Raw genomic sequence first — 26396 nt, forward strand, 5'->3', positions numbered from 1 at the left:
TTATTTTAAAAGCACATATATTCAGCTATCAATCGTATAAAAATCCGGTTATACATTTTAATGTACATTCCAAAGGGCAAACCAACCAAATTAAGACGCGACCTTAAATCTAATAATACAATTTTGATACTACAAGAAACTAAGGACCCGTTAAACCAGAACATGGAAATGAGAGAGAGAAAGAGAAGCCCACACCCTACAGCTATACAAAAGGTTCATGACGTCTTCTACAAAAGCGATTACCTAGGCACGATCTGACATACCTTGCAGGCTTGCTGGAAAAAACGGTAAAAAAACTAGGAAAAATTAGAAAAAAAACACAAGTTCAAACAATGTTAGCCACTTAAGTAATCAATCATCCTGGACTCTATATATCCAAAATAAAGTTGGCTTTGTTACTAAATGACGGTTGTTAAAAGATCAAATCATACTTTAATATTAAGTCACTAAAACCACATATCCTTCAAATATGAAATCATTAGATGTGATTACTTAATATTAAGTCGCTAAAACCATGAGTACACAAGTTTCAGTTAGGCTAATAGTTTAGAAAGAGTGATCCAGTTGTGCTTCTTCAAGTTGAAGCCACCTACGAAAATGTATTTAATACAGGGAACAAGTTGTTCCACCATGGCACCATCCCACCCCCTCAACAGAAGCCCTGTTTTTCTAGAGCAATACTTATATTCTCTAGTCCACTAGGTCTCCACTCCCAAATTACAATTTATAAACTCTAATTCAGTAACAGTCTCCCTTCCACCTATAAACATCATTTTATAAGTAGCTATAAACGCCATTTAACCTTTTTTTTTGATAAATCTTCACATGTATTAGACGTCATTCAACCTTTTGGTAATAACGATATCAAATCTCTCAAATCCCAATAATTCTAGAAGGCAGAAACAAACAAGGATTTGACCCAAAACAACCACATAAGGTTGTTAGCAACCATACCATAATACAAGAATTTAAATTAGCAAGAGATTTAACTTGCGAGCTACCTATACATTCACCTTTCAAAAAAAAAATTAAAAAAAGATACTAATATATTCAATATGCATCATATTAGGTTTCTTCTACCATCTAATCTATTTTTTCAAGTCTCAAAATTGTAACCTGAGGTAGTTAATCCTTAAATAAACAACAAAAAATGTTTATTCATCTTATTAGTATTCATTTCTATTTCTTCACGTCTCATCATCATTTCAGCCTTACACTTGGTGAATTAATTTATTATAAAGAATTATCTAAGATTCCCTGGTTTAACCACATATAATAACCCTAATCTTTATTTAAATATGCCTCCTCCAAAATCATTACAATATCTAAACTTTAAAACCCCGGGTATTGGATCTCCAAAATTAAAGCATCCAATTGCCACTACTACCCTTCAAAATTGGATCTCCAAAATGAAATTCACTACCGTAGAACCTCACAGGAGCCAAGTCTACTTCAAACTCTAAACCTATTATTCCTGACAATAACATCCAATTGCCACTACTATTCAAAATTTCAAGATCATCAATGGATTGGTCTGAAAGCACCCACCAAAACCACTGTTGAGATCACAAGGAAGCTTTCTTAATAATTTAAGAGAAGCAAATTCAATGTCTTATAACTCCATAAACACAAGCGTTATTCACAAGAAACCGCAACAAAAAATATCTTCTCCATAGTTTTCACCTTTATATACTCGTAAAGCAATTGAAAAGAAGGCCAGGGTTAACATCAATCTATCCATTAACTGCCACAAAACGTTGCTCAATCTTGCCAAGAATCAAGAATCAAGAATGAAAGCCCAACTAAATGAATTATTCTGGAGTGTGTGGAATGGTGCAAACAAAAGCCTCACTGCATATGAAAATGTGGACTTCATGGCACCATAAAGGGCACATAAAACATTGCGACTATGGAATGCTTTGCCTCTAGGGGATTCCTTTGACAGAATGGAGAGAAGGGAACTTCAAATACCAAGTTCTGCCCCGACACTAGCACAAAAGGCCATATATGTAGCAGACACCTCTGTGACATTCCTCGTCTTTCTCTTTCAAAAAATGCAATTATTCAATTCAGAAAATTATTTTATTATAATGCTATGTTTCGTTTGAAGAAAAATACATTCCCCATCTTTCCTTTCCATTCCCTACATTTCCTTCAAACTAAACATAGCCTAAAGGAAAGGGTTCGACTATGATATGGAAAAGAAATGATATCGGAAAAATGTCTGACCAATCAACTGGAATCATAACCGTGGTAGCGAATAAGGTGTTATTTATCAAAATTCATGGGTGGGTTTTGATTGGTCAAACCATACCATGTCTTTTCCGCATCATAGATTTTCCCCAAGGCTGTGTTTGGTTTGAAGGAAAGAGCAAGGAAAGGAAGGGAAAGTTAAGAAAGCCTTCATAAATCTTGTATAAGTTTTCCTACCTTTCTCTTCTTTTCCCTACCTTTTCCTCAAACCAAACATAGCCTAAAGGAATTCAATGTTTTTAACCCACAATTGTCTGACCAGGCGAACCATTAGAACTGTCACCCGGTCAAAATTCTGGGTCAAGTTTTGCATGAAACCTGCCATTTGGTCAAAAAACCTTTGACCTGGTCAAAAGCCATTCAACCCAGGCAGTTGAACTGTTTACCCATTCAACCCAGTCACTGGGTCACAATTTTTTAGCATATTTATATATACATACATTACATCAAAAAAATAATTACACATTTTTTATTGACAAAATGCATGTTCATACATACATACACACACATGTTGTCATGGCACAGTCTCACCCATTTTACCCAGACAGTCCAACCGGTGACCCGCAATAAACCTGAGGCAAAAACGGATTGGCCTCTGGGCCATTTTTTAAAACATTGATGGAAATAGAAGAATTTTAGATAAAAATTAAATTATTTTCATGGTTCTCAGCTAATTAATGACTACAAGTATACTGAACCGATTACTGACATTGCAGACATAATAACCCCCATTTATTTTAGGCAAGTTATAATAATTAATAACCACCATTACCTTTAGGCAATTACAGACACAAAGATCATACAAAATGAAGAAAGAAAAGAGCATCTCAGAATGTTTTCCCCATTAGTTTCTTCACTAACAATCAAAGTGCAAGGATAACAAGTGGATGTAACACATCATTGATGCTCCTCACAGAAAAAAAAAAAAAAAAATGAGTTATCAACAAGAAAGAAAATAGACTGGAAGATAAAATAGACTATAAGGCAAGGAAATGTAAAAAGACAAAAAAACGCATCAACTATCTAGGGAGGTTTAAAACAGTCAGCCTACTGCCAAAGCTCTATGAAGGTAGAAAATATTATTCTTGGCAAGATTGAGCAACTATATTGGAAAGTAGATAATATTCGACCAGCTTCTACAATGAAGATCTTCTGGATGTGAGAACCAGGTAAGACTTATCTTTTTTCATGGAAGGCCACCAGTCATGCAGACAGGTGGGGGTTTGGAGGAGAGGAATAATCAAATCTTTGAAGGAAAAGTCTCATCCTCCAAAGCTCTATCAGGAAGGGTTCTTCACATGGCCATCCCATGGGTGCTGACCCATCAAGGAATATCATTAAATTTCCCTCAAACAGAGGTAGCGGAGATCCTTCTCGTATGTTATGCCATTCTATTTGAAGGAGCTTATGCCATCTAATCCTAGAGATAACAATGCTGTCCAAAGGCATTTCCAGGGATTTGAAATCAGTACATGAAAACCTGGTTCGAGCACAATGATGGGACAGATCCTTGTAGCCAATCTCAACTAATAGACTAAGACAACATTTCTAATGTCGAATGAAGGCTCACTAGCTTTTTTTATGAACAAACAAACAAGCATGCATTACAATACATCAGGAAGTATAGAAAAGTTAGCAGGATGCTTCAGGAACCACCAAAGTTCGTTTCTGGGAGGATATCTGGCTTGGGGACATTCCTCTCAAAGACAGATTTCCACCTATTTATTCTTTGTCCCTCAACAAAGGAAAAGTGATTTCTACAGTGCTTGTTAATGAAAACTCTTGGGATCTAAGATTAAGGAGATGGTTAAGGGAACATGAAATGAGCTTAGTAGATGAACTAATCTCCCTTCTTAATACTGCATTCCTGGACCTCTCTTGTCAGGACAGCAGGATCTGGTAAAAGTCCCGCTCTGGCTCCAATACGCCTCTTTTTTCTCCGCCCTCCTTCAATCCTCACACCCAAGAGGCTCCTTTCCTACAAAGGAAGTCCTGGTGTAGTCCTGTACCCCCAAAAATAAGAGCCTTTTTTGGGAGGTGGTGTTCCAGAAAATTAATACTCTTGATAATTTACAAAAAAGATGGCCAAATCATTGCCTCTCCCCTCATGTTTGTTGCCTTTGTATGGGAAATGGTACAGTTACACATCTTTACTTTCTTGTCCTTTTGCTTATTGCATGTGGAATTGGTTTTCTTCCTTATTTGGCTGCAGGTGGACTCCTCCAGATGTGACAAGTCTTTTCAACCCAAGTTTCTTCCTACTATCAATGAAAAGGGGAAGAGTGATGTGGAGGGCAATAAGAGCAACCATTCTTTGGTCCTTATGGGAAGAAAGGAATAACGGAATATTCCAAGGGGCACAAAGATCAATAGAACAAATCATTGATTGTGTAGCCATTGAAGTCATACATTGGCTGAAAGTAAGTGACTTATTTAAAAACTTTTCAATGGATGATATACAAAGGGGTTGGTCAGCAGTGGCAAACTCTTCAACCAGAGAGCCTATCCTTCAACCTTCTTGGACACCTGCAGCACAACAAATGGTGGCACTATACTCTGGTCCCATAGGAGTGGGAGACTATAAGAGCTGAAATTTTGGCTCTCCTACAAGGCCTGAGATTTGCCAAGCAATGGGAATTTCAGAACTTGGAGGTGGGAGGGGAATCTAAATTGTTAATAGGGTGGCTGCAAACAAAGAAGTTGTGTATGGAAGTTTAGACAACAAATAAGGGAAATAATCTGCTTGGCAAGGGAAGTTGGAGTGACATTCAAATGGGTGAGGAGATCAGCAAATTCTGTGGCAGATAGCTTGGCAAAACAGGGGACTTTCAGGGAAAACTTCTTTTGGGCTGTACTGTAATTCTTGATGTTATTTTGGGGTCAACACTCTTTGTCTGAGTGGTTGACAGTGCAAGATGTTTATTTGATATCCTTAATGAAAGTTACTGTTTCAAATCAAAATAAAATAAAATAAAATGCTTTAGGAACCACCCAAAACATGTCTCCACTTTATGTTTAACAAACATGTTAAGAACTCTAGATGGAGTTTCATATTAGTGGAAAATAGCAAAGAGAATAAAGAAAATCAGAACAAAACTCTCATTTATGCAGATCCTAGAAGAGAAAAGAAACGAACCCCTATGTGGCTAGGAAGAACTACATTGTGACTCTTATATTGGAAGGGTTAAATCTGCCTGCCCAAGTTTGGACTTGTATCCTTTTGCTGAACCAGAGGGATACAATTAGTAAAAATTCCTCTTGCAGGATGGAAGACAGCGGAAAATGCAAATTAGAAGGAACACAAATAATCTCGCCAAGAAAAAAAGCAAGAAATAGTTGTACTGCCACAAATGGCACTGACAAAGCAGCCTCTAATGAAACATCAAATAAAGGGTTATAATTTGAGTACAAAGAGATCAAAACTCTAATGAACACAACTATCATGCTCGGCCAATATCCTGCAATGACCAAAGAGATCAAAACTGACAAGAGATGTGTAAAGAACATACCAAATTTCGTAAGGAGTCACCTTTTATTTGAGGATGAAGAAGAGGAGGATTCGTGTGCAACTGTGCATTGAAAGGCCAAAATTCTAACTCTCCCTAGTCCACTTTTGAAGAGCATACTATTTGAAACTTCCCTGTATAAGGAGACAACATGACTGAAAAGAGGTTTTACAGAGCAGAACATGGATGCCAAAATATTGGCATGTATGCTACAAGTATGATATGTAATTGTGTGCGTTTATGACCAGGCCACTTCCTACACATTAGTCATTTTTCCTTATTCTTCTTCAGAAAACATTCCAATTTTAGCTTATAAGTACATAAGACTAAAATCCAGATAGAGGATGTGGCATTAGTACCTTTATTTCAATTTCACTTGCAACTTTATATACACAAGGACCACTAAACTACAATAACAGGAGAAGATATTGGGGAGAAAGGAATCTAAGGAATACATTACTCAAACTCCTAAGAGTACATCAAGAAATCAAATAAAAAATAGACCAAATCTAAATTAAAAAGAAAAAAAGCAGTAGTTTTGCAGAAGACAAGAATCAGAAATTTCAATAAGCTCAAATCTCCTATTCTGACCTTATAGTGAATACTACTGAGTTCTTTGAGGTGGCTACAAAACCAGCAACATTGCATGGAGCTGTATCTTGGACATCTCAAGCAGAACATATTAGAAGGTAGCAAAAAAAAATAGAAATAGAATGACTGGCAGTGGCTAGAAATGGTAGACCTCACAGGGAAACAAGAATGCAGGGAGCAATCATCCATGTGATGGTAAGATCTCAGTATGTCTAACGTTGTGGTATCCTGTCCACTCATACCAAGACCCTTAATAGCCAGGACCAAAATTGGGTAATGGACATGTTCAAGGAAGAATACCTATTTTCACTAGCAAAATAGATTACCAGATATGTTGTATGGAGTAGAATGTTCGGCAGTCAAGAAACATGTCCAAAATATGAGTATTGCAGAAATTTGTATAATGAGATGGATCGGTGGAAAACTAGAATGGATAGGGTCAGAAAAAAAGACATTCAAAAGAAAGTAGGAGTAGCTCCAATAGACAATAAAATGAACTATGATGGTTTTGCTACATGCTGGCCACCTGTCCATCAACAGATCTCGTAAGAAAAAGTAATCTGTTGTAAGTTGAAGGGGATAGAAGGGCTAGTAGTAGACCAAAAAAGACAAGGACAATGTAGTTAGAAATAGTGTAAGTGCACATAATTTAACACTGGATATGGCTTTAAAACAGAACAGAATGGCAGGACAGGATTCATGAAGCCAACTCCATATAGTTGGAATGAGGCTTGGATGATGATGATGAGAGTGCACAGTTACAGACAAAAGCTGGAGGACAAAAATAAAAGGACAGACATTAACTCCATACATGAGATTTTTTTTTTGTTGAGAAGTAACTCCATACATGAGGAGTTGATGATTGAAATTTTAACAAAGGATATGGCCCTTTGGAGGTGGTGTGCAAGAGTGGTCTAGAAATTAATACTTAGGTTGAGAAGGAGGTGGAGTAAATCGTTGGGTCTGTTTTTTGGGGAGGAGAAGGTTTTGCAAGGAGGGCTTTAGAACAGTTTGAAAAGCGAAGAGGAAGGCAAGGTTGAGAGAGAGAGACAGAGGAAAGGCAGTTTTTTCACCAGAACCAATTCAACATGCCTAAAGGATTAGCTTTCAAGGATGGTGTAGTGAGGAGTGGTTGGAACCAGAGGTTTTTCAGGAGGTGTTTTAAATCCTTTGAGGTGCTGGTGGCTTTGCTTGGGCATCGCATCTCCAATTGGAATCTAGCGTCCTCAGAATTTGAATAGAGTTTATGTCCAGTTTTGGGGAAGCCTTGGTGGGCTGTGTTCGTTCTGCATATTTGTATTCAGTATTCAGATTGTTTGTATCGGTGTTATGCTGGTGTTTTGTTGTTTTGTAGTGCTGAGGTGCCTTCTTGTCACCTTCTACTCTGTAACCTATTTTCTTTTTATAAAATCTTTTATTTACTCTTCAAAAAAAGGCCCTTGGTAGAATAATCTTCCTCTAGATTATTGATTGTAGTTGCTAGTTTTCTTCTCCTTCCTAGTCCTAGTTGTGTATTTATACTTGCTTTAATACTCCTTGAGGTGTCAAAATTTTCAGGTTTCCACCATCATTATACACACACAAGCACACTTATTTCCCTAATGTTCAGTGTACCTATGCCCAATACTATGATTTTGCCATATACCCTAACAGTGATTACTTGGCTGTAAATCTGGATTTAACGAACACAATAACCATATTGACGAATTTTTTTACCAATGGGTCCAGTTCTTATCGTGCAATTTTGTTCAATTGATACATCAGTAGTTCAACCAGTAAATGAAGCAGCCCATCCATCTAATAAACAAGAATCTTATTAAATCACCTGCTAATATTCATTTCTTAATGAAGCAACATGTTTCAGACCTTACACTTTGTTGTGGAAGGCAGAATCTTACCATTCAACCAAATACTTGTGAATTTAAGATGAAAGGGAAATTCCTACAATTTAAACGAGTAAATAAAGCGGGACAAAAGCATATTTCCATTCATCCAAAATTAACCACAAAACATAATGTTAATAAAAAGATTGTAACACAGACCCCTGATCTGGTTTACACAATACAAGATTGTACCCTGCAGCAACCCCTGATCTAGCTAAAGAGCCTGTCAGGCTATTAGCAGATCTTGAAAAGGCCACTACTTCTCTAACACAGACCGTAGTGCCTATGGTGTTTCCTCCCTTCACATCATCCAATGAACCACAACTTGACAGTTCCTACTTGCCAATATGTCCATCTTTCAGTTAGTTGGGGCAAACCATAGACCATGTCATATGGCTAAAAGATTTCCTCTCAAAAAGTTTCAATCACCAACAGGCCCTGAGAAGGTACCTCCAAACAGAGCATACCATTATGAAATTTAAAATTTTCCCTAATATCATATTTCTGAAGTTCTTTACACAATGACCAAATTGAGAATGGTAAAAATTATCAATATCAATAGCATACCATATATAATTGGTACCATACAGACATTAATTCACAGTTCAAATCAGGAAGCCATAGCATGACTCGTGCATTTGATATACTTCAACACTGACTAACGCAGTGTTTAAAAGCGCAAGGCGCGGCGCGCCTTTTCAAGAAAGGCGCAAAATTACAAAAAAAAAGATAAAAAAATAAAAAAAGTCAGAAAATTCCAAAAAAAATGCCAATTTTTTTTTAAAAATGCAAAAATATTAAAAATATTAAAACATAATGCTAATAAAAATATAAACTTAAATTTTAAGATAAATGATTTAAAAAGCCTATTACCTAAAATTAAAATACATAAACATAACATGTAAAGTGTATTTAAATGAAAATTTAAAAATAAAAGCAAACATATAAAGCATTTTCAAGCATGTAAAACCCACAATCTCTTTTTTTTCCATAATTGCATTGCTTCAAGTAGTTAATGTGATGTAAAACATATTGCATTCTTGATTCTATGAGTCGCCTTTGTAGCACGCCCCTCAAGGCAAGCCCGAACAAGTCTATGGTAGGGTTTGAAATTCTTACTTCTCACATAAAAAATAAGAATTTCAGACCCTAACATAGACTTGTTTGGGCTTGCCTCGAGGGACGTGGTCGGGGGTTCGAGGGCAGAGCCCCCAACCCAGCCATTAGACTCAAAATTGAGCAAAAGGCGCAAAATTTTAAAAAGGTGCACGCCTAGGCTGAGGCGCAAGGCACATCATTTCTTCAAGTAAAAAACATATATCCTAGGGAAGTTCCCTAGGTCCCATAACCATATTTCCTTAAGGGTAAATTTCTTAAACTACCTTTATGGTTTAGCTAAGTGACTAAGTGTACCCTTACTGTTTGAAAATTGTTCGACGCTACCCCTACTGTTTCTGACAATTGACTATTTCTTCCCTTACCGTTAGCATCCGTTGTTATTCCATCAAAACCAATATACGCGTGGGACCACGTGATGTTTAAAATTCCTTTAAAACCCAATATTGCCCCTCCCTCGTCCCAATTCCCATGGAGCTATAGAAATCAGTGTTCCTGGAGAACTTAGATGTCATTATTGGTGAAAGAATAGAGAATGTTGGAGCCTGAGTTTTTTACAAGGTGGAATCTAGAATTTACCTCTATAATCTAGAGCCATTGCTTAGAACAGAGTCATGCTTTGACCTTCATATTGGGATTAAAAATGAAACCCTAAACCCCTTTTCAGCAACCCACAATCATGAACTGGAATATGTTCTCCTAACAGTCTCCTTAGTTTGCCACTGATGAAAGGGGGCTAAGTGTACACACAGATCTCCCTTGTAAACAAAACCCACAACGTAGGCCTCAAGATCTGGAAATGGAAATTGTAATACACGAGGGTGCGGCCCTGGAAACAGAACTACTTTCTACAAAATCTGGATACCTATCTCTGAAACACTCGCTTTCCTTCATCCCATAGAAGACCGAAAAAAAACAAGATTTTAGAATTTTATTGTTTCCAAAGTTGATTCAAGAAACCCAATTGAAAATTCCTAAAATGTCAACCAATTCCAGGAGCTCCAACAGGGTTTGACGAACCAGCGTTTATTTCCCCTTTTCCCAGTTTTATTTTGAAAATTTGAAGAATAAAGGGTAAAATAGTCCCTTTTGTCTTTCTGTTAATGGGTGCTAACGGTAAGGGATGTATTAGTCAATTGTCAAAAGCTGTAGGAATAGCATTAGTTAATTTTCAAACAGTAAGGGTACACTTAGGTGGCGTTTGATAAATCTGAAAATTCAGATCTGAAAAGTTAAAAAGATATTAAATGTATCTGAAATGTGAAAAGAGGTATAGTTGCTTTTCTACTTCTTAGAAGATCTGAATCCATGAGTTTATTTGTGTTGGATCAACCTTTTACCATCTGAAATTTATTGATTTTACTATTTTAACTCTAGAATATACGATTTGAAAATGTTGGATTCAATTTACATTATCTCATAAAAAATAATTTTCAACCTCAAAATAATATTGAAACAATATAAATAAAAATTTAATAATTACTAATTACTAATTAATAAATGAAACAATTAAATTTAAAAAAAAATAAACAATGATTATAAAAATATTAAAATAATTAATAATTTTCACGAATAAAAATTAAAATAATTTTTAAAAATTAATGAAATAACTAAAATTTTTTAGTTAATAAAAATAATTATTAATTAATAAATAAGACAACTAAATTTAATAAAAAATAATTAATGCTTAATAAGAAATATTAAAATAATTAATAAAAATATTTTATAATTAATAAATACATTGTTATTCACCGAAGTACCGAACCACCACTGTTGCTTGTTGAAGCGGCGGTGGCGGTGGTGAGAAGACATGGAAGGGAGAGAGAGAGAGAGAGAAGATAGTGGCGGTGGAAGTGGTGGGAATACAGGGGAGAGAGAGAGAGAGGGAGAGAAGACGAGAGGGGAGACAGCCGCCACTACAAGTTGCAACGACGGTGGCGAGAATACAGGGGGCGAAGAGAGAGAGCGAGAACGAGAGCGAGAGAGAGAGTGAGAAGACATGGGGAGAGAAAGCCGCCACTGCAAGTTGCAGCGGAGGTGGCAAGAATACAGGGGGCAAAGAGCAAGAGAGAGAGAAGATAGGGGAGAGAGAGCCACCGCTACAACTTGCGAAGAGCAAGAGCGAGCGAGCGAGCGAGCGAGAGAGAGAGAGAGAGAGAGAGAGAGAGAGAGAGAGGTTTGGGGTATCAAGGGTAACTCGGGTCATTTACAAAAAATTGTAAGGATATTTTGGATATTGGACCGGCTTTGAAACGCATCTAAGTGCATTAAGAGCCAGCCCAAGGTCTATGATTTTCAGATCTGAAAATTAGTTTCACACCCAAATTAAGAGGTACAACCAAACAAGGGGTGAGGTCTGAAAAAATAGCATGTTCAGATTCAGACCTCTAAAAAGTGCAATCAAACGGCACCTTAGTCAATTAGCTAAACCATAAGGGTAGTTTAAGAAATTTACCCTTTCCTTAATAATTATTCAGAATTTTAATAAGAAAAGTAAATATTTTATTTTAGAGTATAGAAAATCAACATGTTCATGAGAATAAAAAGAAGAAAGAAAAGAAATTCAAAAAAGAAAATGTGTTGACTAGACAAAGTTTTTTAATTTCTTCCTTACTTATTGGTTCAGGTTTCAAAGTCTTTGAGGGTTCAATACGGCATATAGCAATGTTTGTGTTGATTAAGCCCTACTAAATAAGAAAATAATAAAAAGAAATTAATATATAAAAAACGAAATGAATATTTTAATATAATATTTTATAATTATAATCTCAAAAATTAAGAATATAAAAGTATTTATAACAGTGTACGGAACTCATTGGCGATTAAGCAAGGTGAGCTTCCAAGGGCACCTTGTCGCCTAGGTATCACCTTGACAACAATATTAAGAGCATGTGTGACAAATAATCACAAGTGTAATGAAGACACTTACAAAACAAGAAATGCCTTCAATAAAGTAGAAATTGCTTCAAAGCAGTATTGACAATGTAGTGAAGCAACAAATAGTAGATTTTGCCTCTGTAAGTGAAGCTGAGACCAGTCAGCGCCTAGGTATTGACTAGTTGATAATCTAAATTTAAGATAATGATCTAATATAATAAGTCAATATAAGCTATAAATATACGACAAAAGAATGAAATAGAACATTTTGTTTACACTTTGTGGTTGACTTGACCAACAAGTCATTAGTTGAACTAATTGATATAGTTGATGCTTAGACACCATACCACATCACAAAGTACCAACTGACTAATTAGTAATTCAGTCGTGATGACCCTAAAATAACAAGTAATCACTTTGATAATACCGATTTGAAAATAATAACCTACTTATGACCTAATTTAGACACCATACCACATCACAAAGTACCAACTGACTAATTAGTAATTCAGCCGTGATGACCCTAAAATAACAAGTAATCACTTTGATAATACCGATTTGAAAATAATAACCTACTTATGACCTAATTTAGACACCATACCACATCACAAAGTACAAACTGACTATTTAGTAATTCAGTTGTGATGACCCTAAAATAACTAGTAATCATTTTGATAATACCGATTTGAAAATAATAACCTACTTATGGCTTAATTTAATGCACAACAGATTGATATCATAATTGCACTACTATAACTTCCAAAAACCTATTGTCAGATGGAGTTGAGTTATTAAAATGTGCACATAGTACTGTTAATCCCTGCAGTTTATGTTTATACATCTCATTACATTTTATTGACAGAATAGGAACATTCTCACCAATATTGGTTCAACAACGACAATTGGTTATAACTGAGAACCAAGAACACAAGTAACACAAAAGTCTAGTCTAAGAATTAAAGGTAGCTAAGAAAATAAGGGCAGATTGAACATAATCTTACCAAATTGGTAAAAGGAAAGGAGAGTGAATCCATCAAGCTGAACCTTTAAGCATTTCTAGGCCTGCTTCGCCAACATAAATGCAGGACACAAGGATTGGAGAAATCTAAAATGAAAAGATCAACCAACAACAATCAACTACAAGTCAAATTATCTCCAAGGTTGTAAAGTAACCAGTGATTGCATTGTGTACCAATCCCGAACTTATTGCATAAGAAACAAAAAGTGGAAATAATTTTTCCGGTTTCAAAACTAACTAGCTTCAATTTTTCTAATTTATCCTTGGGATGCTAGAGACAACTTGGATGCAACATAAACTTAGAAATAACTACGTTCATCTGAAAAGACATAAGTAATTTCATCTTTTTTCCTCTCATCAATTTATTTTCCATCTAAAATCTCCTTCTATGTATCATGGAACAGCAAAAAGTGAAACAATCAACATACTCACACAGGGTTGGAGAATAAACTAACGGATCTTAAAATTCAATAAATGCAAAAAAGAGGAAAGAGTCTGGCATTTTGGTTTTAGAAAAGGTCCTGAACTAGTGAGGGTTTGACATAGTTCAATAATTCCCACAAAGATGTTTTCCTTCTCTCTAAGCACCAAGATCTTAGACAGCGAGCACTTATTCACTTATAAGCATTTCTTTCTCCTCGATTTTTTTTAGTTGGATGAAACCCTCCCTCTCATCTCTCTTCCTAATAAAGCCAAGTGATGGCCTTCCAAGTACCACTTTGAAAATTATCAATACCAATGAGAAGCTCTAATGTATGCAAAAAACTTAGTTTCTCTCACACTACATGCATGCATCGTATGTCTTGGAGAAAGCATAATTCACATACTCCTCTCATGCTCCTATTGTTTACCAATAAAAAAAGCCTATGATTTTATTCATACCAAGGTAAAAACTTCCCTCCAAAAGTAAGGTTAGAAAAGACAGTTTACAAAAGACAGCTCACGCTTGGCAGCCAATGTACATGTTTCCAGTGACCTACAAATCCACTGTCCCGGAACACCTCAAACTAATCCAATTCTCACAACACCTTCCCTTACAAGTGAATCAACATTGTCAGTAAGAGCTAAGGGTCCAATTGAGCAAAAAGTTTGTGCTTGTTGCCACTGTCTTTGCCTCTCCTACATATTCCCAAGAATCCAAAGGCTGAAATCGTCAAGACGAACCAAGACAATACCACTTGGCAAATCAACTTCTATGGTAAGATAGTTGTAAATTGAAGAATATGGCAGCCTTAGCCATTACTTGATTGGTTCTTGGTGAACCACTCTTTCTGATGTTTCACGGTAACCACTTGCTGATATTGTGGATAGTTTATGTGTGTCTCTCATAAGATGAAAAATCTCATATGGGATACACACAATGCACTCAAACAGTAGTTCATTTGGATTGTAAAACAAAAGGAATTCTAGAATATTGAATTATGGCATGGAAGTTCAAGCTAGTAATGATTTAATTGGTACTAGGAAAGAGTTCAAGTAGTTCTTATAAAACTCCATATTTTTTAGAAAAAGTTAACAAGATTTCATTAAATAGAACAAGGAGTACATGAGCAGATGTACTGAACCAGATTTCTGCTGTATAAAAATCCATATTGAGAGACTAGCAAGCAGTTGCAGGTTTTGGCCAAAATATACAGATCTCGAGCTAGGACCAGATTGCTCTGGTCTAGGAGGTCAGGAGGTGAGATAAAATTTAACTGTAATGGCTACTCAATAGGCAATCCCAGATCTTCTGGAGAAGGATTCTTCAAGAACCAGAAAGGCAACATCTTGAATTTCTTTACAGCTATCCATGTAGGAAAACTCCCTCAGAACTGAGCAGCTTGCCCTTTTACATGGGCTTAAACTGGTCTATTCTTTTCAGATAGGAATAAACTTGTGATAAAAGGAGACTAATATCATGTAGTTATTGATTGGATGAACAATATGAGATGATTTGGACCCTCGGATTGGATGAAAGATGTTCTTTTTCGCTTATTCAGGATTGGATAAATTGGATTCTCTAGCTAATTCCTTCAAGAGGCAGTGTGGTGATACAGAATTTGGTGGGGGAGTCTAGGGCGATCCAGATAATTCACTGGATTGTATATAATCATGTATTAGGCCAGCTTTGCCATATGTCTTTTGCCTTTTATTCTAGTTTACCGTTTGTGTTGCAACCTCTCAATATTGGTTCTAGTTTACTCTTTGTATTGCAATCCCTTAATATTACTGATGTTTAATGATTAAAAAAAGCGATTAGATTTTACCCATTAGACTATCCATTCACAAAAAAACAACTAATTATGAATATGAGTGTACTGTCCTATCAGCATCACAACTAAGTGCAAAAAAAGCAAAGCACCATGACTCTATCAATCACTATGTCTTTCATGACTACAACATCTAATTTAGGCTCTGCTATTTTTTTGTAACTAGGCTTCGGTATGTTTCACCATTGCTATTTTCTTAAATGTTACAACATATAGGCAACATTTTCTAGATAAAATCATCCCACATTCCACCTATACGGAAACATGCAGTTTTTAAGTGCCAACATATTGCGAACAAAGCTTCACAAGAAAAATAATCTACTTTCAAGACCTAAACTAATGGTTCCTTTACAGTCATGTATATAACCCATAGAGGTAGAATGTGGGATGATTTTATATAGAAAATGTTGCCTATATGTTGTAACATTTAAGAAAATAGCGATGGAAACGTGCAGTTTTTAAGTGCCAACATATTGCGAACAAAGCTTCACAAGAAAATTAATCTACTTTCAAGACCTAAACTAATGGTTCCTTTACAGTCATGTATATAACGAAGGGACCCATTTTCCCAACCCCCCACAAGTCAAAGATCATCCAAGAAGAGAACCTGGTATTCCCAAATCCTAACTCTAAAGCTTCTAAAACCCCAAAATCTTCATCAGATTCAAAACAAAATGGACCCTTTTCCTGCATTATTGCTACCAATGGGAACAATACCAGACCTGGACAAACTTGATACACATCCAATCCTTTATTGAGTTACAAAGAACAGGAAGAAAATTATCTACAGCACCTGCCTATGAACAGAGAATCACTTTGCTCAATTAACACGATAACAAAGAATTGTGATTTCCATGACCTTGAGAACAAAAATACTTTTGGTGGAGGGAGGCGATTTAGGGGGAAGAGGATATCTAACACTAGTATTTCATAATTGTAACTTAAGAATTGAGGCCAATTTGCAACAGCTTTGGTCTTCTCCTCCAACCTCCCTGGGAAGGTAAAGTACACTTTCGTGTCATTAACATTCATATTAAGATCATTGGCTGCACCCAACAATAACTGTTCATCAATCTTATTCAGCTAATGCTGCACCTTCTTAAGCTTGTTCATAACTGTAACACAATCCAGACCAGGTATTTGAATTAGCAAACTGACAAGATATTACCATGTTCATTATTGCAGCATCACCATATTCATTCATTGTCAGGTGAGTGATGTAATTAAACCAATATCCCAATTCAGCTTTCAGCCATTCCCAACCAAGTATTCATGGTTGGAGGTGGTCAACATCACTAAAAGTTTGATGATGGCTATGACAAATGGTCCAAGTCTGCAACCTTTCAGATACTTATTTTTGTCCACATTATATGAGATTGAATGGTGCCAAAATGTAAAAACATGAATTAAAAGTATAGTAGATCTCATAAAAAAAAAAAGAAGAAAAGTGAAAGATGTTTTTTTTTCAAACAGGAAAAGTTAAAGATGTTTCAATGACCTTTTTCCCCTCAACTTTTTATGAATAAACCAAAAAAAAAAGCTATCATATTAAAGTATGAACATGTTAAACAATCCTTTTACAGAGTGGTAATTGAGGCACTAAAATATAGAACTACACATAAAATGGCAAGCTACCTAATACAAAATTCTCTCTCTTGAAATAGCATTAAATCTTTTAAGAGTTCAGGCCTATTGAAGTACTACTAGCATCAGGGCAAACATGTGATAATTCCTGAATTTTCAAATGGGCCAACAAGTGACGCTTAGAACCAGAGCCCTAAGCCCACAAGATAGCACACAAGTTTCAAAAACCACTGCAAGCAACCAAGGATAATTTCTCCAACCAAGTGAAGAGACAGCAACAAGAAACTGAATACAAAGAACTTCCCCCTTTCAATATATAGTTACCATATTCCACTACAACCAAATATCAGCTTCTCCAAAAGTTATCTCCAATCGATATACTGCCCCAGAAAACCCTTATAGACTAGATCATCAAAGTTTATGTTGTATATAATGCTTTCTTTTTTTTTATCAGCTATAAAATGCTGTCTTTTTGAACATTAAATGAAAGTATTTGACACCTTAATTATCAACTTTTATATGATGTATTGGACAAAATTAAATTTTCCATCATTGCCATGATTAGCTACACAAGCTGGAAGTAGGGGTTGTATATTTCTGCCTAAATTTCCACCAAGGGTGGAGGGTAATTCCAGTTTGGATAATGAGATGGCCATAATATCGCAAAAACTTTTTGCATCATTGTAGCAAAATTTCCAGTTTTTTTTTTTTGCAAGAGAGTGAAGGTGAAGATGGGTGGAGAAAACTTGCAACTTTCCACACTTTTTTTATCAGTAGAGCATATTCCCACTTTTTGCTCAGAAGATGACAGAAGAGGAAAGAAAAAAGAGCCCCATGTTCAACCCTTTGCACTGAACAGGAAAGAATAAGCAAAAACAGTGTCTAAACAAAGTAAATAGGACAAATTGAAAAGTAATGGTAATGATTTGAACTTTGAAGCCAAAGTACAAAAATATTTAATAGATTACTAGAATACGATTGACCACAAAGCCAGAGTTTTTAGCTAATATCTTATATACTTATCCAACATTCTTGAAGACATAAGCATGTTTGAGAATATTTACTTATATGAAAGAAAGACGAAGCGAACTGTAATATATATTAAATAAGGAAACAAAAGCTCGCAAATTTGCAACTACGTCGTTACATCACAAAGAACACAGGGTAAAAGACCACATAATGTCACGTGTGGTGATGTACCAGAATGATATGAATAAACAGAATGAGAATATTGGAGCATAATCATAAAAACTCTCATTCCCAAGAAATAACAAGTATGTAACATTTTCTATCTTCAAAAATGGTGTGGCCAATCCAAAATGCAGGATAAACTGACCAAACAAAAGCAACAGAGCTAAGGCACTAATGTGAATGGAGTTTTTTAAGCCAAAAGCCAATAACAATGGGAGTATGAGAAATTGAGAATAGAAATTATGTGAGTAGGGATATCCCCAGGAAATATGGTAAGCACTGAGATCGAACACGGAGCATCAGAAGACATTGGACACTAATGCAAACTGGCGAGACATCAAACGTGGTTCAAACACCTATGGTAGCTGGTCACTCTCATGGAAGAAAGTGAACATGAGAAATTCATTATAATGCAAAACAAAATCATCATTTTTCCAAAGTGGTTACAAATGAGGATTTTATAATATCTGCAAAAATCATTTAAACAAAAATTAAAAGGACTCATTAAAGGGATTCAAGCAACATGTGGACAGATCAATGCCCTCAACAGTGTCTGAACAAAAAGACCGATAGCAATGACACTGAGACAATGACGCTATTGCCAGGGACATCACCAGGTGATATGGCCAAAGTGGTGCACTGAGCCATGAGGTAACTATCAAGGTAAAAGAATGGCATCTAGGCATTAAAATCTAATAAAAACTACATCTTAGTACCATTACCAAGAAAAAGATACAGCATTAATATTAGCCAATTCCATTGAAAGCTAAAGAAGTCGCAGCTATAAACAAGACCAACTTAACTTGCCACAGAAACTTCAGTTCCAAAAATAACCATCTTCATTAAACAGCAACAACCTGAAACACCAAAACTAGCATAAACCACCCTGAAAGTATAAGGCAGACATAAGAGGGTGAATCACCTACATGTCTCCATAACCAACGCAAAATTACTGATGAAATAACATATGAATCACAGTCAGCATCCAATAAACTTCTCTAGCATTGCCAACAATGCATGTTGCAGTAGTCCATATTGCCCTAATGCTTGCTTCCACGACTCTCAAAACTGGCCTTCCTGGACTTGCTTGTGTCATCCACTGAGGCATTGTCATCTGATGCTCTGCACGGATTGCCAATAACATGGAAACAAAAACAATACGTGTTCATACAAGGACAAAAGAATTAAGATGTGGAAAAATAGAAGCCATAAATGAATGAGAAAATGCCCTACGGCTTATGTTTCTTTGCATTGTCCTGTTTGATGCTTAAGACCATGTCCATTGCCATCTTTTGGTGCTCTCTGGTTTGTGAATGGAGGTCAAGACCCTCAACTGTTTCACAGTCAACTTTGCATATGCGACACCATCCCATGCTCCCAGGCTTCCTCTTTCTTGAATGATTGAACAACTCCTTATCTCCCTGAAAAGAATGGAAGAGATAAATACAAATGCACGAGAAAGAAACCTATTAATAAGAATAAAATTATGCACACATTATCTGCTTTCACTAGTCAGAGTATGCATTCTTTTATCCATCTAAAATCTAAATAAAATTTAAAAAAAAAAAGGAATACACCAACATAAATAGCATTTAGAAATATAAGTTTACAGATTCAAAGTGCATGCCCCAAATCCACAAGGCATGACCACAAGTGAAGTATGTTTGGGCACACCATGAGAAAAAATTGCATGCGAACAACTGATGAAGTGAAGTGAGTAGTGTTCCAGCACAAAGAAATGATAAAATAAACAATACTGTCAGACTAATACTTACAGGGTAAAATCCACCATCACTTGGATATCCCTGCATAGAGTAATTGTTGCCAAAACCAGGCTCACCACGCCTTGAATGAGTTGACAAGTTGCCTCCTCCAATTGCTTCACCAATACGGAGACGTGAAGGTAAATTTCCAGGGCCAGCCAATTCTCCCATTCGTAAGTGTGCAGGCAAGGCACCAAAACCAGCTGTCTCCCCCATATGCAAATGACTTGGCAAACCACGAGGGCCTACATGTTCTCCGCTGCGCAAATGACTCAGAGCTCCATGTCCAACAGGCTCACGGCTCCGTAAATGACTAGGAAGGATATCAGAACCCACTAAATCACCACCCCTCAAGTGGGGAGGCAGGGCCCCAGGCAATATCTGCTCACCAGTACGCAAGTTGCCAGGACCATCAGGTTCACCCCGCCGCAAATGGCTGGGCAAAAACCTACGTTCATGAAATGCACTACCAACTGGATCTTGAGGAAGATTGAAGGAATTGGATCTTTCACCAAATGTATGTGATTCCCTCTCTTCAATATTATCCAGATGAGATGCCCCCCCAAATCTACCAGTAGGAATGCCAGGATAATCTCTACCAGGACTTCTCGGAGACAAACCATCAGCACGATGCCGACCAAATTCAGAAACAGGTCTAAGAAAATCTGAGTTAGACCCTGCAGGATCTGGTTTCCTCCCCATGATGTCATCATGAAAACCAATTGGCCTTGATCTTTCTCCCACGTCCAAAGGATGCATTGATGGTCCACCAGGCTGATAAGGAGGCAACAGTCTCAAAGATGAACCACTGGCACTACCATCCAACTTGGATCCAGCATCGAGACCAAACCCAGGTGCCCTATCAAGAGGTTTTGTTGTAGAATCCATGTTAAAACCATGAGGACCCCTGTCAAGAGTCCGTGATGAGGAAAAGTAATTCTCAAACTTTGAGACAGGCTCAGCATCAAGACGAGTGGGTCTAGGAAACTGTTTGAGATCCTCTTCAAATTCTCTTCGATCAATAAGGCATCTACTAGGCTCCATAGCAAAAGGCTTAAAGCATTCCTCTGTCAGTGGATTGAATCCCTCCTCCGGCATATGTTTATACCTCTCCTCTGGCAATCCCTTTCCCGGCACACCATTAATCTTCACCGTATTGTTTTGGATTCCAGAAGTCTGCCCAAATGGTACCTTCTCTGCAGAATCAAGGAGATAAAAATCAGGTTTCAAAATAATCATACCTCTTAATTGAAAAAAAAAAGGAAAAAAACAACATTTATAGGGATAACAGGGTAAGGTTGACTTTCAGTACCATGTGGTGCTCCTGCAACAAATACACCTCCCTGAGGATCAAATGCCCCAGGTGGTGGCCCAACAAATGGTGGTCCTCTTACTGGCTCACCTTGAGGAATTCTTGGGCCACCAGATAGGGGAGGGGGCACATTTCCTAGATTATGATGCCCTTGAATTGCAAAAGGTTGTGATTCAAAATTTCTAGCAGAACCCAAATTAACTGGCCCCCTCCCAAATGAGGATGAGGATCCAGGGCCTGAAAAGCCACTTGGCAGAATTTCTTGATGAAAAGTAACATGAGGCTGCTTTGCCAGTGAAGACTGAAGATGTTCTGGTGGATTTGGAGGCTGCCCTTGCTGAGGTAGATGTCCAATTGGTCCTTGAGGCCTCATCTGGTTTGGAGGTTGCATTTGATGTGGAGGCACTGAAGACTGTAGAATATGATCAGGCACATGAGGCCTTTGCTGGTGAGGAGGACCATAATGCATAGGCAGCTGTTGATCAGGAGCTGGACCTACATGAGGCTGCAGGAGACCCTTACCCTGCATTTGACTAGGTGGAAGCAAGTTCCTGTACTCATCTGCATGGGGTCCTTGCCTAGGATACTGGGCCTGGGGTAAGTTTCTTTCTGGATAACCAGTATGAGATAACATCTGTTCATGATGTGGACCATAATTTTGGAGAGAAGGCCGGAGCAAAGGATCTCTGTTCATTTGAGGAGCCTGCAAAATCCTTCTATCATTTCCACTGGCCTGCCCAGAACCTTGAATACTGGTATTAGATGCTATGCTTGAAGAGTGTGGTGCCCCACCAGCACCTGCAACATCCTTCTGCAACTTCACATCCTGTGCCTCTGAAGTTTCCCTTTTCTGCTCATGAACAGAGACATCCTGAATTTTCTTGTCTTCACTGTCTTCAGCCATAGGATCATTACCACCTTGTGAAGGCTTCATGGAAATTCCAGCATCTTCTTTCACCATTTCCTTAATTACAGGCTCCTCTGACCCATCTTCTGGTACATGGGACTTGGTCTTTGCTTCCAATGTCTCGGAGGAGCCACTTATCTCTTTGACAGTTGCTTCCAGCTTGCTACTCTTATCTTCAGCATTATGGTTTGGCTTCTCCTCATCAACCAAGGACTTCAAATCATTTTCAGATTTCTGGATCTTTGCCTCTGTTGAATCTGCAGTTTCAGAAAGCATGGCCTCCGAGCCATTTGCCTCCTTCCCACCTATATTTCGAGAGACTACTTCAGCCTCAAGTTCAGTTGTACTTTTCTCAGTCAAGGTGTCACCTTGTCTATCAAATACAGTTGGTTTTGTGGTAGCTCTATTAGGTGTTTGTGCATTTGATCCAGGCAGTGGGGCAGGCAAAGCAGGGATAGAAGCATTTTGGTTCCCAGATTGGGCAAGTGGAGGTTGTTGCATGTAACCAAGCTGTTGTTCAGAAGATAATTGCAGTCGGGCATTGGTTGTTGGTGGATAATTTTGATTTAGTAAAGGCTGGTTTGCACTGAGATGTGTTGGCTTAATCTGACCCACTACTGCAGCTCCACCAGGTGACTGAAGGAATGGTGGTTGTTGCACCCCTCCTTGACTTGGCATCATGGGCCTTGCTGCGTTACTTTGAGATAGATGGGGTTGTAGAGGGGCATGAACATGCTGCTGTGTGGATGGTGGACCCTGAGGGCGCAAGTGAGGCTGCATGGACTGCTGCTGCATGAAAACACCTTGCTGATGAGGCTGATTATGAACCAAACCATGTGTTTGTCCTGGAAAAGGCTGAGAATGCTGCAAATGTCCTTGCAACTGTGGTTGTGGCACACTCTGTTGTTGCTGTTGAGGTGGTGGCACACCTGGGTGCTGAAGGACTGGTTGACCTGATTGAGGAGCATGAGGATGCATAGATAGTTGTGCAGGAGCAGCAGCATTTGAATGTTGACCTTGTGGAAGTGGCATGGCTGGCTGTTGCTGATGCTGATACACTGGCATATGAGCTTGGGGTGGTCGCATCTGATGTGGTTGTTGAGGAGGAAATTGATTTTGCATTTGAACAGGATGCTGAGGTGGCTGGTGTGGTATACCGGGTTGCTGCTGAGTGTGCATGTAAGCAGGATGTTGTTGTGGACCAACTGGAGGCATTTGCTGATGAGGCTGAGGTTGCACATAGGACTGGTGACCAGTCACTGCATGGACTGATGGTTGTGGTGGTTGAGGCTGTGTTGGGAGCTGGTGTTGAGTATGAGGCTTGGTCTGAGGTTGTGTCTGCACCTGGGGAAGTTGCTGAGGCTGTGGTTGTTGCTGTGGCTGTGGGTGTGCAGGAGGAACTTGGGGATGGGAGTGATGCTGGGGATGAGAAAGAGACTGGGGTTGAGCATAGGGTTGTGGCTGGAGCTGAGGCTGTTGAATCTGGGGAAAGGTTTGCTGATGTTGCACCTGTGGATTTTGTTGCATATGAGGTTGAGTTGGATAAGTCTGTGTTTGAACCTGAGTTTGGGGATATAGTTGAGGTTGTTGCCCCTGGGTTGGTGGCTGAGTTTGTGGATGGATTTGAGGTTGTGAATGTGCAGTAGGTTGAAGTTGCTGCTGCAAATTAATCTGTGATTGCATTTGGGTTTGCACAGCCACAGGGGCTTGTGGATGTGCAAGGGGGGCTGGAGGTTGGACCTGGGGTTGAGGCTGAGGCTGTAGCTGGGGTTGAGACTGAGAGAGTGGTTGGGGCTGGGGCTGCATGTAGACCTGAGGTTGATGCTGCCCTTGTACATGTTGAGGATGTTGTTGATATTGTTGATAAGCTTGTTGATATGGATCATAATGCTGATACTGTTGTTGATAAGGGTCATACCCAGGATACTGCTGGTAATATTGTTGGTACTGTGATTGCTGCTGATACCACTGTTCTGGTGTTGGAGCAACCTGATTTACAGCTTGTGTCTGAACATTTGTACTTGCTTGATTTTGTTCTTGTCCAGAAGGCAAAGATACAGTAGGCTGGGAAGGCTGGCCTTGAGAAGCAGGAGCCCCTGCTTGAGCAACAGCTTGGACCTGATCAGCACCGGATGATGTACTTGGGGCAGTTGTTGCATCCTGAACACCCTCTGCCTGCTGTGCCTGTGGCTGCACACCCTGTAATTATCAGAAACATAGAAATTATATCAGAAACAAGAACCAACCAAACAAGATTGACCAAAAAAAGCAAGTGTGACTTTTTTTGTGCTCACCGGGCAATTCTGTGCATGTTCCTGCACTTGGCGGTGCACAATTTGGGCCCCACACCTGTTGCATACAACAGGCGAATTACCATAGGGACATCCAGCACAGTGAGAGGTGCAGTCTGAAAATGTGCCCTGCCATGTACACCCACTCCTGTGATAAAGACAGTGAACAGCTATTTTGCCTATAGTTTCTGCAAGTGCCTTGTTTGATTCAATCAGAGGCTGCAAACAAAGGTTATAACACTGATTTATTGTACAGTTTGTAGAAACCTCAAATGGAGGTAAAAAAAGTGGGGATAGGGGGAAAACCTTTGAATCTGCTTCCGTCACCAAGTAACCATCATAGGGGCAGGCATGTGTCGTGCTTACTACGTAGGTTAAGCAGGGTTTACAATATAGATGAGTGCATTGAGATTGTATGGCTTCATTGGGGTAGACAAGAAGACGACAAACAGGACAGAAGTATTCACCAGCAAGTGATTGAATGTTCAGTATACACTCATTATCAAATCCCATGTTGACTTGAAGTGCCCTGTTCAACAAAATGATTCAAAAACTATATACCATTTGCATAAAAACCAACACATTTAATAATTTTTCTGAAACAAATAATATATTCTCCTTTTATTTTCTATTCTTTGTTGGGTCCTTAATATGGGCTTGAGAACAAGACTATTTCAACTAATTAGGTACAGGGGCTCCACTTAAGCAAGTGATCCCTTTTGTTTTACCAGGAAATATTGCTTTCTGCATAGAAATAAGCTAAAGGGACATGTACAACCCATGTAAATATTATTTTGTCTCGGTCTTCCATTTAACCAATAAATTGATCGAAATCATCACCGGACTTTCGTGAATTTAAAAAGAAGAAGAAGAAGAAAAAGAATTAATCTTACATTATCAACTTGTGCATTCAAATGGCATGAAAATCCTAAATTTAATCATATCATTCAAGGCGACCTCCAGAAACACACAAAAAGTTAACCGTACCACAACCAGATTCTAATTTTATTGTAACAATCCGCACAAAATGACTACAGGAGTCAAGCAGCAGCTGGAAAGGATGCGACAAGTTTTAAACTCATGTAGCACGATGAGAAGAAAACACCAACTCTAACACACTAGTCAAATCAATTCCAAGTCGATTAGATTAATGTAGCTGCGGTTTTAGATTCAAGTTAAGGAATAGATAACCTGGACCTGAAACCTAACTGACGAATGGACAGTTGGAGGTAGTCCATCCTGGAAGTAACAGACGCGAACGCCGTAATGGGGGAAACAGAAACGGAAAAGCATCAAATTTTGAAGAATATCCCTTTCGGTGACGAGACATTCGAAGAAAATGCTCAACACAAATCATTGCATAGAGAGCAATGAAGTCGAACAAAATACATTCTTTTATATGTATAATATAATATAACCGAATACATCATTGCTAATAGCAGTATATTGCATTAATGGAGGATGACTGGATATTGAGCTCGTCGAAATAAAACATACCTGAAACTCTGCTGCCACAGCTAAACACGATTTAATCAAAAACGCTTAAACCCTAGACCGACGCCATGGAACACTAACCAATCTAGGGTTTTCACAGATCGAAACAGTTATCGAGGTTGAAAACAGGTTCTAGAACGAAGAACAACGAACTCTGGATATCAGTAATTTAACTTATGCAGGAAGCCATGGATTCAAGTGAGCTTACAAGAGCTTGGAGGTGGAGCGAACGAGAACAGGAATCGATCGAGGCGGTGCGTATATAGAGAGCAATTGCGGGCCTGCAGCCAGTCCATGGTTTTGATTCCTCGATATATGACGGCGTCCGTTGATTTAACCTAACGGCGAATAACGACGG

General features: G+C 38.2%; 1 protein-coding gene and 1 non-coding gene across 6 annotated transcripts; both read right to left on the bottom strand.

Annotated features, from left to right (window-relative positions):
* On the bottom strand, positions 1-26381 carry LOC104597038 (uncharacterized). Of its 5 annotated transcripts, XR_016082365.1 has the most exons (10): positions 26042-26322; positions 24851-25073; positions 24548-24763; positions 21347-24452; positions 20047-21230; positions 19505-19692; positions 19198-19393; positions 13228-13331; positions 5390-5893; positions 1-275 (listed from the first exon to the last, which is right to left on the bottom strand). XR_016082365.1 is itself a non-coding variant. In XM_010258425.2 (7 exons), exons 2-7 carry the CDS (start codon positions 25055-25057, stop codon positions 19312-19314), a joined length of 4983 nt encoding a protein of 1660 aa, XP_010256727.1. In that variant the 5' UTR covers positions 25058-25073; positions 26247-26381; the 3' UTR covers positions 19005-19311. The 5 variants fall into 5 exon arrangements, 2 of the variants coding, with proteins under 2 accessions (XP_010256727.1, XP_088753709.1); XR_016082367.1 differs by lacking the exon at positions 5390-5893; XR_016082366.1 differs by lacking the exons at positions 1-275; positions 5390-5893; positions 13228-13331 and adding an exon at positions 19005-19128.
* On the bottom strand, positions 3074-3163 carry LOC148801953 (small nucleolar RNA snoR26). Its single transcript, XR_016083327.1, has one exon. It is a non-coding gene; the product is annotated as a small nucleolar RNA snoR26 (small nucleolar RNA).
* Positions 26382-26396: the final 15 nt, after the last annotated feature.

This window comes from Nelumbo nucifera, chromosome 2, assembly GCF_055504915.1.
Source record: "Nelumbo nucifera cultivar China Antique chromosome 2, China Antique-T2T, whole genome shotgun sequence".
NCBI classification, from domain to species: domain Eukaryota; kingdom Viridiplantae; phylum Streptophyta; class Magnoliopsida; order Proteales; family Nelumbonaceae; genus Nelumbo; species Nelumbo nucifera.